The 15822-nt window shown below is 36.8% G+C and overlaps 1 protein-coding gene across 2 annotated transcripts in view; it reads right to left on the minus strand.

Annotated features, from left to right (window-relative positions):
• egl (Egl_like_exo domain-containing protein) overlaps positions 1-10660 on the minus strand; it is a 137641-nt gene extending 126981 nt beyond the window's left edge. Inside the window, exons 1-2 of one of the 2 annotated variants that reach the window (XM_065231791.1) lie at positions 10474-10660; positions 1436-2875 (exon numbers count right to left, since the gene is read on the minus strand). In XM_065231791.1, the coding sequence (XP_065087863.1) occupies positions 1436-1601 (166 nt within the window). In that variant the 5' untranslated portion in view covers positions 1602-2875; positions 10474-10660. The remainder of the gene's footprint in view (positions 1-1435; positions 2876-10473) is intronic. The other variant, XM_065231792.1, reaches the window with a different exon arrangement.
• Positions 10661-15822: the final 5162 nt, after the last annotated feature.

Genomic DNA, 15822 nt, shown 5'->3' on the forward strand with positions numbered 1-15822 from the left:
CAATTTCACTGTGGACACCCTTTGAGACAAGCAATTGTAAAGATCTTGACTCATATGAACATAGACAAATTTTCAAAACTCTGGAACCTTGACAACTGTTGTAGATCGCAGTTAAAGAAAAATTCTCATTTTTCTGCAACATAGGACATGCGCTTATGATTTAAATTCTCGATCTTGAAAAAAAATGTAACGTTCTGGGATCAATTTAAGATATATTGAATTTTTTATAAATGCTGGGGCTAAGAAATTTACGATCTCTAATATAAAAAAAATAAGAATTCCTGGAATAATTTTCAATTTTCAAAAATACAATTCAATGAACTTAGGTCCGATACCAAAGCAACTGGGCTTCAAAGAATTTGAAATGTAAACAATGTCTTAAAATACCGATTGCTTACGAACCACAACACGCCAACGCATTTGCTATTTGGCCTGGAACTACTTAATAAGCTCCGGACGAGAACACGCACACACACCTTAGTTGCTGTTCAGGGAACAGATATGGCTGTGGAAGGCCTGAGAGGTTTCAGAACAGCAATTTTTCATATCCAAACCACCTAAGCTTTCTGGTTTTATGAGAGTTCTGAAGTTCATGATTTAGATTTGTAGAATACTTTAAAACCTCGATAAAACTTGCAGTGTTGCTTGGGATGTGATCTCTGTAATAATTTTGACTTTCTTCATATAATGATGTAGTAAATGAAATTCATACTTAATATTGATATTCAATTTTTTGGTTTCTTAAGCCATTACAATTTATTTTGGATTTGTCGAAAAAAAGCTACTTCTCGTTAAAAATTGTTTCTTTTAGGTGCCTACCGGCTTAGAAAAAAAGTTACCTATTATGAAAATATTTTTGATTCAGTTTCAACCTAATTCAAGAATCAAGGTAGGGTTTGTTATATCCTTTTTTTGTAAACTAAGTAGATGATAGACTTAAATCCTCCTCCTTCAACGTGGACACTCGTTCAACAACAATAAAATTGCAAGTTTTAACGTGGTTTTAAAGCATACTACATGTGCAAATCATTGTCTATAAGACCTTTTTAAAATCAAAATTGTTACTTGAGTTATAAACTGATGATTTGCTATTTACTGGACTGGAGTCAGTAATTTTTACTGGGTTTCTAAATATCGAAAAAAAGGTAAAATTTCTAGCGGCAGTTGTTCGCTGGTAAATCAACAAAAGTTATTTTTTGTATCTTCAAATGGTTTCAACCGAGTCCAGCCTATTCAAATTTAGGGTTGATTTTTTAGTTTTTTAATTTCTCTATCGATTTTCAAAACTTCTCGGAACTGGATAACGCAACAAGAGTGTAAGAAGTTTTAAAAGCCTTCTACATTATCTGCCAAGAAAATTTATCAGATTCGGTAGGACAAACATTCTGCCAGTTCAAGCTAGAATTTATAAAATAAGAATTCCCCGATTACCAACCTGATTGACTACCGCCGGCGATCTGTCGCATCTCCTTGGTGAAACCGCGTGCTCCGAACTGGCACGACAAGTCGTGCAGAGTGCGTGGCTCTCCGCGATCCAGCAGCCGTTCCAGAAAGAACAGCAACGTCATGTTGCGGGCCATCTCATACTCCATCGACTCCATGGCGATTGCTGCTGATGATCACACCACGCTTACACGATGATGCTGCTGATGATGATAACGGTGATGTAAAATGAAGTGACGGGATCTTCCTCTGTAGATATGATATCGATGCGCGCAACTGCACCAATTTACCACCACCACATCCACCGCCGCCGCCACTGAGCGATGATATGTATGCGATTACTTAATCCTAAACTCGTCGTCGTCGTCGCGGTCTTCAAATTTTTCTATTAATTATTGAATTTTGCTTGATCACAGACTTCGGTTTCTCTTCTCGTATTTATTATTTTCGCTGCACTCTGCTCGAAAATCGACACGAGGATTGGTATTTGTGTGTCAATACCCGCGTGATCCACCGCACTTGTTTCGCGCGAATAGACGAACAGAAAACTGGCACTTTTCGCGTGTTGGATGATTTTTTCCTTTCTTTCTTTCTAGATTTTCCGTGCTTTGTGCTCTCTGTGCACTCTTCTTCGACACTCTGCTTTCAACAGACAAGCACGGCGCGAGTGTGGGTGAGAAATGCGATTTTTTCTTGCTTTCGTTCACCGTCGAACTTTCCTACTTTTTACTTGCGTTTGCGAATGTGTTTGTTTTAATAATTTACAATAATTTCTTCCTTTAATTTACGTACTACGCGATATGGGAATACTATTGGCAGCACTTAAACTAATTAGGTTTTTCCTATCCTATGTTTCGCGGTAGCTTGGTGAGATTTTTTTTCCAATAAAATTGAGCTTTGATTTATCGCATATATGCTGTTATTCGGTACAAAAATTCCTCCGGGCAGTTCTTCCAGTTCCCAAATAGTAACTTTCCGTTGACGTAACTGTTGTCAGAGGGAGGAACGTCAGTGTTGACAATGTGATCCACCTTCTCGCTTTTCTGAATCGAAAAACCAAAACCAAATACTGCCACGATTTGATCCTCGCGTCGGGGATTTGAGTGCCGTGAAATCTAGTCGCGTAGTTTTCACAGAAAAAGCACTCGCACTTTCAAAATTTGAAAGAGATCGAAACCTCCAAATCCGAAAAAAAAGCAGAGTAAACCACTCGGCTCGGTGATGATCTCGACCGACCTCCTTTCGTAGCAAACCACCCAACGAAATGAAAAAAAAAACCGCCTATAATATCGGTAGCACTTTCGACACACGCACGCGACACACTACTGTGGTATGGTAGCAGGTCCTCTTTCCACGACGCACCGCAACCGAATCAATCACACATCAGAAGAAAATCGTCTGTCTACTATGCGCGCAGTCCGACGAGGTGCACCTAGAAAACGCATTCGGGATGAATGAAAAAAAGAGTGGTTAGTGTTCAGTTGTATCTATGGACTGTTGTATAGTAGTTGAGCTGTTTTGGTTATGGTGGTATGTGTACATATCCGAACTGTGTCGATCGGTGGCACTGGTATAGTGGATACGAAAATTACGTCGCTTATCCCCATTTGGAGCTTCGCTCTTCATCGTCGTCGTGCTGATGGGGTTGTGTTGTTAGGTGCAAATCAGTGATGCCAGATAGCGAGGCAGATATGAATATTTTTGGTTCTACAAACAATTTGTAGGAATTTTGCATTTCGAAACGAAATTTAAATATAAGGGAAATGGCTCTAATGTTGGCCTATGGATCTAAGATTGGGCCCATCGCTAAAAATCTGCTATTTATCAATTTTATCTAGACGAACGCGTCATTGGGACGGTACTAATGGATATTTTTCGTCACTATTGAAAATTTAGTCGATTGCTGAATTTATGTATGGGCCCAAATTAGGGGCATTTAGGCCGACATTCCCCTACATAGTAATTTTCAAACGTGTAAATATCACAATACAAATCAGTATTCGTTTTACGTTGAATTGGATCTAATTCGTCCAGAATCGTAAAGGTTACAGCGATGTTTCAAATTTCGAGTTTTGTTGGATTCCACCTAAATATGAAACGCAAACTCCTAGTAGTTTGTATCATAATTATTTTCCCATCGAAAAATACAAGATCTTCCATTAAATTGCTCAGGAGTTCGATAAATGGCCAGAATCATAAACTACCTAAATAACCATCAAGCCCGCTAATGCAAAATATGCTGATATATGGCTAATTTAAAAATCATCAGCCTTATATTTCGAAAAGGGCCCTTACTTGGCCATTAACAAGCTTTGTGGTTAGTTGGGTTCGTTTTATCGCTGTTTGTTATTTTACATACCCCATCTTCATTGTTATTCGATTTTTCGAAGGTAGTTTTTCTGTACACCCAAGTCATTTTTTACACGAAATCGCAATTTACACGGTACGTTTTTAATACCTCGTTCTCATTACGCTCTATATCACGTGATATAACGAGATGATATCGATATCAAGTTGAGATGTTCAAATAACGGTAACTTTATATAGTTTGTCATTGGTGACAGTGAGAACAACTTTGTTATTGTTTGCAGCATCAGGGATTTGAGTTTGCTGTGGAAACCTATCCTGACGGCGGTATTGTGTGGAAGCTTTCAGAGCGTACCATGCCAGTACCGAGGAGATGTGGATACTTTTGACCAATAAGTGTCGGAATATTTGCTGCAGCCTGACCAGTTTCTTATCATACAAATGGAAAGCTGTTCAACGCTGCATTTTCACTTTCAAAACGATGGCTTCCTGGATCAGGACATTGCGTCGATTTTGCAGGCTACACAGGACAGCCAGAGCAAGGTAAAGAAAGCCCACATGGACATTCTTTAAATGCGGATCTATTTAGTATCATCGAACGTCTGAGGCGGAAACAACATGCGCAGCGCTCAGCACCATTGATCACAGTTGGATCACGCTCACGAGAAATATCTTATTCACAGACTTTCACCTTTATGTTGCTGACTTCCTATCGGGAGAGCTTCTTGATTTCCTCCTAAGGTACCCGGGCAGTCGACGCAAAACGGCGTTCGTTCTGGTGACGGGACGTTTTGGTTGGGTACCGGAGAAAATCTTTGATTTGCTACATTTTTTTTATTCGACGGGCGATGACCACCGTGAAACCTCCCAATAGTTGGCGACAGTTGAATGGAGCCAATCCGATGGTATTGATTGCGGAAGAAGTTCGTCTCGGGTAGGTGGGTTAGTATGGTTGCTTGAAACTGCCAGTTCGTTTTTTTTTATTGTTTTGCCAGTCACTGTTTTTCAGGAATTAATCAAATACACAACATGATATGAGCTATATCAAGAACTATTCATCGGTTGTATGGGACATCACGTAATATAGATCGTGAGGTAGCTGCTATATCACGAATCACTCCATATCACTTGATATAGAGCGTAACGATAGTAGGGTATAACAATTTCTCAATAATGATACATCCTATCGGCTTGCTTCGAATCATAATATCCGTTTCAAGCCATAGGTTATTGAATGGCATACTTTAAAAAAAAAATCTAAATTTTTGCTGTAACTACAGAATTGTTTTAAATATGGCTATATCATGCTATAATTACGAATGGCATTAAAATCTATTTTTAAAATATTTTATCATATGAAGCATCAAAATCTTTCTAATCTAATTAAATCTAATACAAACGCCGCCAGTACGAGAAAGCATCCTGGAAAATGATTAGATTAGATAATACCTAACAATTTGACTTGTCAACATTGAGAGCATATAGCAAACTGTATCGTAGATCACTTCAGTGAAAAGCTAGAACGTTTAGAACAAAAAGTTTACTTTTCTCATAGTAATTCTCATATAAGTTCACTTCCAAATGAACTAAAATATTGAGATATTTATCAGAAATTGATTTGAAATCGATTGATCTTGGTGGAACAAAATCGATATTTTGAACCACTCTAATGACCATCCATTCGTATGTCCTTGTTTAGTGACTCCATATAACAGAAGGTCACAGAAGGTCCCCGATGTAAAAAAAAGTCCTGAGTGTACACACGGAATTCGTCTTTGACATAAAATATGATACGTAATCAAACATGTCATGTAATATTGAGTGCTCCAAGACTGAAAAGTTCGTTGCTCGACGAAAAATACGTTTAATGGAGCTATATTTTGCGTCTGTTATGACTCAAATTTATGTCAAAATTAACGCTCTTATATGTCACTCTCAGAGCACCTAAATTTACATTGTTTTCTGCATTGCTTAAAATTCTTTGAAACATGAGTAAATCATCAATGACCTTTCATGAACAACAACAACACAACTGCTTTTCCGGAATCTGCATTCTTCAATTTTAGTTTGTGGATACTGATCTTAAAGGACTGAAGTGGAGTGAAGTGTATTTGGAAGGTCCGAGCAAAGGTCGCAAAGTGTGTTCAGGGAGTTAGGGATTTGATTTGTTCTGAGATCTCCAGACAGAAAGAAAACATGGAATTGAGTGATTTAGTGAAACTTGCGCAATCTTTGACTAAAAACTTACTTGGGCCCTAACCTTAAAACAAATCAATAAAGTCAAGATCCATAGTTTGGGTAAATGTGAAGACCTTGTACATGCACATTTAAAAAAAAAATCAAGGGTTGAGATATCGAAATCAAGATCCCAGGATAACGCCTAATGCTACATATGTTACTGAGGCTTATAAAATGTTGAGCTTCTCTATATTTATTTGCTATTTGTGACGTATAACTACTTTGACTAATATTTTTAGAGCAGGTTTTTTTTTCTTATAAACAGAATCAGTTTTTCCAAGCCTTAAACAACATGAATGATTTGTTTGAAAATTCATGCTAATTTAAATAAATTACAATATTGAACTCTGTGATCGAGCAGTAATCAAAAAAATGAGAAATCTTCGAATGTAAATTGTATACAACACTTAGTTTAGAAAAAAGGATTGAAAGTGTTTATGCCAAATGCCGATTAATATCAGACATATCGTCGACACATCAGACTCTCCAGGGAACATATTTTTAACTACGTAAACTCAAAATTCGTTACACCAATATCTGGATGCACTCGAATTCTGTTATCCTGCTTTTATATCGCTATGAAACAATGTTAACTAAATTTGTAATCATCAGTACATCAAAGAATTAACTATAGAAACTATACAAAGAAGGGAAAATTTATTCAACTTACAAAACACCACGGCTCGTTCTTCATTCTCATTGCAATTATATTTTAATAGACTATTGAGTAGACCTGTGCCGCCTGTGCGCCGGTCATTTCATCGGCGGCGGCTGTTTTATTCTCGCAACCATTGAGTGGTCCTCCTCATTGTTCTTCGTCAGCAGTTCTTTCGGTCGATGCGACGTCGACTTTGGAAAGCAACCGTTTCGTGCTGAGTGTGTGAGTGCTGACCACGTTTTGCGTCCATTGCTGCAATTGAAGCACTATGCCCCTCTTTGGCAATTGAAGCTCTGCCATACAATGAAACCTCTGGAAGCGGATCCCGTTCCGATGGAGAAGGCTTATTGGACAGCGGAAGATAAAGTGTTTATTGTGTTGTACCTTTTGGCTATAGTTTCACGATGTTTTGTATAGTGAATAAGAATCCTCGGCTCAGTAAAGTTAATTCGATTGAGCCTTATCAAATAAATTAACAATAAATAAAAAAAAAAACATTTGTGGAATAGTTATCATTTGGGTTAACGTTCGGTTATGGTATTTTTTATTAGGGTTCTCCTTCTTTGGATTTATTACGTATCTACTGTTACTCCAGCCTTCAACGCAAAGCAAATTTGTTTTTGATTCAGTTCCAACCTGGACCGGGTATCAAGATTGAGTCTGCTTGTTGTCTGTCAACTGTCAGTGTGAACGTTAGTTTTTATAACCTGGCTCGGGTTGAGGTTCGCACTGAGAATAAGCCGGGTTCGCACGGGTTGGAACTTATTTTAACCTGGATAATAAACAAATTCGCTATTGTTCTTTGAGCACTTCCGCACAAGCATAGGAAAAATTGTTTTATTTTGCATTTACTACTCACTCACATGCATCCAACATCAGAAACGAGCTTGTGCGAGCCGCAGTCATATGGTTCGTATTATCATTGCTAGACCAACAATTGAAATAGGCAGAACAACCAAACTTAAACAATGGCTTTAAACGCAAATTCCTTGAGAATCAAAGCATATTCAAGCAATCCAACACTATCATCTGATAGACTAAACTTCCTTTAACGAATGGCATTGTTAGTTTGCGTGGGAGTGTTTTGATTCTCGAGAATTTTGTGTTTAAAACTATTGTTTACGTTTGGTTGTTCCGCGGTTTTCAATTGTTGGTCTAGATTGCTTCTATTTTCTTCGATGAACGCAGAATAGAGCAAAACAGGCAGCTGAGCGTAACATGAAAGCTGCAGAATCACTTGGTTGGAATTTACACTCCTTCGGCAATCTGTTTGTAGGTGAGCAGTGCTGTTAATTTTCATATCATTCGATTGAAGATGAACCAATACAATTCTGTGAAAACCGAATTCTCACATGACCATAATTTGGAGAGGCCCTTTCTCATTCGAAGCTTATCGTCACCGAGGGGGACGACTCTATCTACGATGCAGGAAATATTGTGTTTTGCTGTGGCTAACTGCGCGTACGCTGAGTAGATAGAAAGAAGATTTATCACGATTTTGAAGATTTCCTGCAAAAAGATGATGCGCGATGCAAGTAGATGCGAGAAATGAAAGAAGATTTTTCGAAGATTTATTCGCTAGTGTGAGATTGTTTGACCATCTAGAATCGAGATTTAGATGTGTCGCCCCCCTCGATCGTCACTGTCAATTGAGTCACTCACTATCATTGAAGGCCGATGCCGTGTTATTGCCGGGTAATTTTTGGGTTTATGTTGGGTCAATTTCGGGTTGGAGTTTGGTTTGATTTAGCTTTTTCGCCGGAATGTCGACCAGAGCTCCGTTTACACTCAATTGAATGTATCAAGTGTTTCTCAAATGTGGAGGAGAACCAGCCCAAGGCTGAAAGCCTCCCTAATAAAGATAAATTAATTAATTAATTGTTTCTCAAATGAGAATGATCCATGCCTTCGTCAAATAACTAAGCAACTGATATCACCCATTTGATGGATGTCCCCTTTGATAGCGGATAGCTGCTTTTCTCATTTTCATCAAAATTGATCAATTGATTTTGAGAATTTACAGCACTGTAGGTGAGTATGGCTATTTTGTTTCTGTGGTGCTCGCACGAGTGAATGAATTTTCCCGTGCTTGCTTTCACAGTTGTTAGTTGAGAGCGTACTAAGCCTTTACCAATTCTGGATTAGTAAATTGTGTGACAAGTACACTATGATATGCCCAGGGAGGTCAAGTAAATTTTCAACCCGTAAAATTTGTATACCGGGAACGGGAATCGAACCAAGCTACCTTCAGATGCCATTATAAAAATACAATAATTGAACGATAACCCAAATAATAGAACTATTACACAAATGTTTTGGTTGATACCCCGAATATGTCGTTAAGCAAAATAACTATAACAATTTTATTAGGGTGATCTTGCAATATTGCTGCGCCTTTACCAACTGAGCTACGGGAAGCACCCACATTAAAAACCTATTGGTTTTAATATTTTGTGGATTGTTTTTGAAATTATTAAAAATTTCCGAAACTTAAATAAAATACCTATTCATCAAAATTTATGGAACCATAGAAGTTATTTTATGTGAATTCAAACCTCTTACAAAAATATCAATTTGGTAAATGTTTAGGCGTTTGATATTTTGAATACAGTTTTATAATTTTACATTTTATGACAATTTTTGTCTTTTAGAGGAACATTTTGACGATTCAATGAGAGTTGTCAGTTTCAAGATGTGTCAGGCCCTTGTACTGATTTTATGACCATTTTTGGCGTTAAAAGTGTTTGAAACCTATTTAGATAATAATAGGCTAGCTTAGCGATGATTAGGGCATTTTTGGGGTATCTTCTTCAAAATTGTCCTTTGCTCGCTTTCTACTTTCTTTATACAATGTTCACACTGCACTACTATAATGGAACTATCAACTCTATACTTTCATCTGCTCATCTATCGTAAAACAAATCAAGCTGAATAATACATTAGGTCCTAAGTAACATTATCGACTTTCTTTTTCGATAATAACTTGGCTGCCCATAAAAGCATAACTGTCCCATATGAATAGGAAATCAAGCAAAGATGGGACAATTATGTATCGGCAGTTGGGTACATAACCGTTTCTTGTCGTGTTTGTCGCATTAGAACTAAAAAATAGAAAATTGCTGGGAATGTCATAACATCGCCGTGAAGATGCAAAGGAAGTCGAAGAGAATCTGTCAATGTTTCTTAGGACCTTATGCATGGTTCAGCTTGATATGTCCACTTCAAGTCTGATATTTGACGTTAAGCATCTCCAACTACCTCACATTGTTCAAAAAATAAATAAAAAATGAAAACAAAGTAATTTCAATGGTACATTTTAAATATAGTTTTATTTTAAAGGTTGGCAGTTATTCAATAACTGTGAATTTAAACTTTTTCTTTATAGACTTTCTTTTCTTTAAGTTGAACAGAAATAATGTATTGTTGACATTTTTCCCTTCAAAGACAATATCAAAAAATATATAAAAACAATTGCTGGCAACAAGTTCCCGAATGCACCTTAACAAAGTTTTCACTATACACTCATCGACCAGTAGACAGGTTCCTCGCTTGCGCTGTCTCTTTCTTTCGCACACAGTTTGATAGGCTGATCGCCATTTTGAAATCTCCATACAAATCGAGAACGCCACACCACACGTCTCTATTTACCAACACACACTTCCATATACAGCAGCACCGATCTGAACCGAACACGCAACAGCAGGAATGACCATTATTATTTTCTTTTTCTATAGGAATGTTGCACGGAAAATTTGTGAATACAATTTTCCAGAATACTCATATAGTATTTCACAAAATTAACGGCTTAAGCTTGTAAGTTAAATTACCTTCCAAATCCACCTTCACTTTAAATCGCCACGAAGAGACCACTGCAGTGGCAAAATCCCCCGAACGGAACGCGACGGACAATGAATGAATGCCCTACTACGAGAGACGACCGACGGCGAGCGAACAACCACACACGGCTTCCTCCTACACTGCACGTACGGGAGCTGAAACGTTGATGACGACGCGAAAGCAAATGCACTACTGACTAATCAAGCGAACCAACCAACACAGTGGAGTGTGGGAATGCTCCGCTCCGCGCCGGATGGAAGACACGACGACCGACCGACGGAACAACACCACCGCACACACAGCCGCAAATGGAACACAGACAGTGGACGGAATCACTGGGGGTCATGTGTAGATTACGTAGCTAAATCTGTAAATCGTTAATTTATGAACGTTTAAACAAATATTAAAAAAATATGAAGTTATACATATATGCAAAAAACATTCATAGAAATCATTTAAAATAATGTAAAAACGTTGTTGACGTTGTCCGGATGAACATAACCATCAACTTTTAATAAAATAACAATACAATACATTCTATTGTTGACAATTAACCCTATTGTAATTGTATTGTATTGGTCAAGTGATAAAATTGTCACCGCAATTGGCGATCTAACGATAGCTCTCATGGCAAATAGGAGAAATAGAAAAAATGATGATGGTTTCAAAGTTTTGCACCGTAAGGTGTAGGAGAGAAATCTTAAAAAGCATTTATTCCGAAAATAATATTTGTTAAATTTTTTAATGCAGGCAAGAAACCTCAAAAGCTACCCGATAATTTTCGATTAGATATACATAGTTCAACTTTTCCAACTCCGTATGCATGACCAAATTTATTTAAATACTTTATTCGTAAAATAAAAGCATTTTAAAAATATTCTCATATACCAAAACCACAAAAGAAGTGACAGACGGAGTGGCTCGAAAACTTGGGTGACGAACCTGCTATTGGCAAATCAAAGTTGGCACTCGTGGAGAATAGAAGAACTATGAAAGTGATAATGGTTTCAAAATTTTCCACGGGGAAGTATACGGGTGCTATCTTAAAATGCTTTTATTTTGTGAATGGAGCATTTTATTTAAATCTGGTTGCTGCTACAGTGGTAGAAAAGCTGAAGTCTATGTTTACACCTAAAAATCTGAAAAGAAATTATGTTTTCTGTATTATATGTCTATTGAGTAGTCTTTAGTTGTAAAAGATCATTGCACAAAAAATCAACTTTGTTCAAATCAAAACTGGCTGTGGCTGATGGCACAAGCTTCTTAGAAAATTATATTACAGCAAACCACATTATTTTAATTGATTTCTTCACCAGTTAGTCGTCTGTCACTTTGTTTGTGCCAAAACTATGAAAACATTATTATTTTTATAGTTCTCCTATTTGTCATAACACTGCACGTTGAAAACCCTGCGTGATCAAGAGGTATGACCACATAAGTTCTAAAATTTCCAAAATCGACTGTAAATACCGTGCCTAAGGTTTAATTTACTTTGATGCATTTTCAAAATTCAAATGCAGTTTTTTTTCGACGCATCATTTCAGATTTCAAAAAGCTCGCGTCATTCTATTCTTTTTGCTATTTTACAGAAAATGAAGCAAGCTTTTTGCAATCTGAAATGATGCGTTGAAAAAAAACTGCATTTGAATTTTTCAGAAATGCATCAAAGTGAATTGAACCTTAAACGCTACCAAGAATCACTAACGTTGGATCGCACAAAGAAAATAATCATAGAACTGGAACATATGACCGGATATTACGAGCGAAGATCATAGTCCAAAAGTTGATTTGGCGAAAGGTTCAGTGCGGCGCACAGTACAGTTCAGCAAATCTGTATGCGAGAACCATGCCAGTAAACATCCCACAAGAACGCTGAAACAAAACCTGGTTGCCAGCAAACATGCAAGGAAGCTGTACGTGTAAGTTCTGACCAAGTATAACGTATGTATTTTGATGGACGATACACATTTTTTTACGTAAAAATGGACTCTGGAAAAATTCCGGGACAATAATATTACCTTGCCAAACGTAAGGGGCATGCCCCGGGTAAGTTCAAATTTGTCTTTGCAGATACAGTCGCTCGCAAGTTGATGATTTGACAAGGCATCTGCAGTTCTGGGAAGAAAACAAAGGTTTTCATCATTGGAGTGACTATGAATGGACAAATTTACAAGGAGGAATGTCTCCAGAAGAGAATTTTGCCATTCATTCAGTCGCAAAAGGTCCCGTAAAGTTCTGGCCCGACTTATCCAGCTGCCATTACAGCAGGGATGTCATTGAATGGTATAAGCAGAATAATGTCGATTTTATTGAAAAAGTATCAATCCACCGATGAATCTAGTTCATGAACATTCTGAGTTACAACTCAATTAAACATGACTAATTCCAGGGAATGCATTTTTAATTTCATGCTTCTTCAAGTTGTGCATACCTGGTGGGATCTCCAATATTTTAGTTATAAGATGAGCGATCTCCATAGCGTATATTCTCTGTTCTTCCCTACTTAATACACTCATCCAAATTCTCAACCTCAATCCTTAGCTCGATACCATACTCGATACCATTTTCATCGTCATTTTGGATCCACGAAGAGACCCATGTGCAATTGACGTTCCAAATGCTAGGTACAATTTTCAATGTTATAGTTTCAGATTGTTAGATTATTGTTTATATCAGACTACGAAATTTTCCAGGACGACGTGTTGACGATTTTCAGTATGTGCCTTAGGGGAAACGACCTAATCTAATTCCTGGCGGACAAGGATCAAGCCCTATTGAACTGCTGCGTAGCCTCTGCTTTCTATTTAAAAGTTTGTCTGCACGACCTGAGCGGACAACTGTTCGTAACAACGAGAAGCGTTCATTAGTTGTAAATCATAATAAAAATTTTAATCCATTCAAATATATATTTTTGTAGTTTTTTTTGACTACCCTAATAAACGGGTACCATACTCTAACGATATCATAGATGGTACGACTATCCCACATAAAGTTGGGATGATATTCCGAATTGGTGGTTAGGCGCTTCTTATGGTTATTGTTTATGCGGGTAGTAATCAAAACTTTAAATTTAATATTATTACAAATATAAAATGAAAAATGATGCTATTTTTGTTTTCAATTTCAAAATATATTCCTTTCCCATTCAAGATAGCACTTATCGTTTTGAATATATCGCATATTCAATCCAAATATTAGTTTTTAAAGAACAAGAATCCGGTTTTAATTCCAACCCTGCCAAGTTTTTCATTACTAAATAAACATTTCAAAAGTTCCTATCTGCAAAAGTTCCTATCTCTTCATCGACTTTTTCTTTCGTCAATAACTCAGCTGCAAAACCTTTCCCTGTTGCATTTGACGTTCTGGACGCTAGATAAGAACCTCCTTTATCAAACTATGTGGTAGAATTAGCGAGAAATCTGTTTGCATAGCAGTGGTTATGAAAAGAGAAAGTCGATGAAGAGAATCGATCAAAGCAGAGAGGACCATTTGAAATGTTCATTGAGATTTGACAGTAGAACAATTAATTTTGAAAGTTTCAACTTTTTAAAGCAGTGAGCAAACATCATTTGGTTTGACGTTTGGTTGACTTTCTTCAACATTGAAATTAGATCGACTAGAACACGGAATCACATAGATTTGTTGGACCAAGTGTTCTAGACATGTCTAGAAGGTTTAAAATCTAGACTTTTACACTTGGGATTTGGATTCTTCGGTTTGTTATCTGATTTTTTTATACCTAGATCGAAATATTTCCTGGACTCATGCCCAGATATTTTCTTATCTTTACTTTCACCTTATTTAATAGCAGGTAAAATATTGGAGGAAAGTTAAGTTGAAATGTAAAATTTGAATTACGATTTAAGTATGTCTAACAAAAGTCAATGGGCCGTATAAATAAAAAGAGTTTACTTTACTTTCCCGTGCTTTTCTTACGGGAAAAGTAAAGTAAACGCGTTTATTCATACGATCTAATGTATGTTTGACCCGATTTGACCTTTCTAACAGTGGGACAAAATTAAAAATATTGGGACATTTGCTTTTTCCGACGAAACTATTGAGTGTAGCATTTTGATGACTTCTAGAACGTTTAGTACTTTAGTACAGTAGAGAAAATATCTTGGGGTATACACTCAGATAAAATTATTGTACATTGATGTACCTTTATCCCATTATTGACACTCAGAGCGTGATTCCATGAAACGAAACAGTTCTTCTTGTTCGCATTTCAAGCTTATTGCTTAGCGCATATTAGCTTATTGCGTGCTCTCAACTTAGTGTTCTAAATGCACTTCCACAATTATTAATTGAGAGCTTTCAATGCCAATACCAATGCATGAATTTGTATATTGTGTGGCAAGCACAATGATACTCTATGCCCAGGGAAGTCGAGAAAATTTCCAACCCGAAAGATTCCCTCGACCGGACCGGGAATCGAACCCGCCGCCTCCGGCTTGGTAATACCGTGCCTTTACTGACTAGGCTATGAGGCCCCTAAAACGAAACATTTCTGTATTCCTTATTGAAAATTATCTTTATCTGAAAATTAAATTTCTTAAAATTGAATTAAACTAAACTAATATTAATTTTGAATATTTGTATTATGTTTTAATTTATCAATACTTATTTATAAAATAAGATCCAACAAAATTTAAAACTAATCACTTACTTAATTTGGCACTGTAAGGCTCAGACGTTTTAGCCTTTGATATAACCGAATTGAAAAAAAGATTTTAAATGCAATTAAAAATTCCTCAAAAATATTAATTTAACAAATCAACCTCGTTCACACTCGCAAAAAATCTGATTCGGGTTCCACCAAAATGGATTGCTGGAATGGATTCAGGCTCAAGTGCTCTTTTTAACAGAAAGATAGTGCTCATACTAGTGAAATCCACTATGAACCAGTAAGTAAGTGGATCAAAATTATCCCTACGTGAATTTAAGTAGATTTATCATTTTGATTCCAGCTTAAATCCATGCAAGAAGAGCTTCTGAATCTCCGCTGAAATATGGTCGGAAATATGTTAATGAAATGTGAGACAAAAAACACATGGATTATTGTTCCATTAAGCAATTGTGATAGAAATTAGGTTTTTTCCGAACTATACATACAGGATTTAAAAAAATATCGTTGTCCTCACTGATGATCAAAATAGTGACATTTAGTCTTTTCCTTAAATATCATTAAATGATGTTTTTTTTATATATATCTTTACTAAAACTTCCAGCTCTGGGCTGGTTTGTCTCCGCACATCATTAAATGAAACCAAATCTATCACAACAATGACTACACTATTGACAATAACGACAGATACTATTTTCCATTGAAAAAAGCC

Source organism: Ochlerotatus camptorhynchus, unplaced genomic scaffold (genome assembly GCF_037179485.1).
Source record: "Ochlerotatus camptorhynchus isolate MF236.1 unplaced genomic scaffold, CSIRO-AGI_Acam_v1.1 ptg000361l, whole genome shotgun sequence".
Classification (NCBI taxonomy): domain Eukaryota; kingdom Metazoa; phylum Arthropoda; class Insecta; order Diptera; family Culicidae; genus Ochlerotatus; species Ochlerotatus camptorhynchus.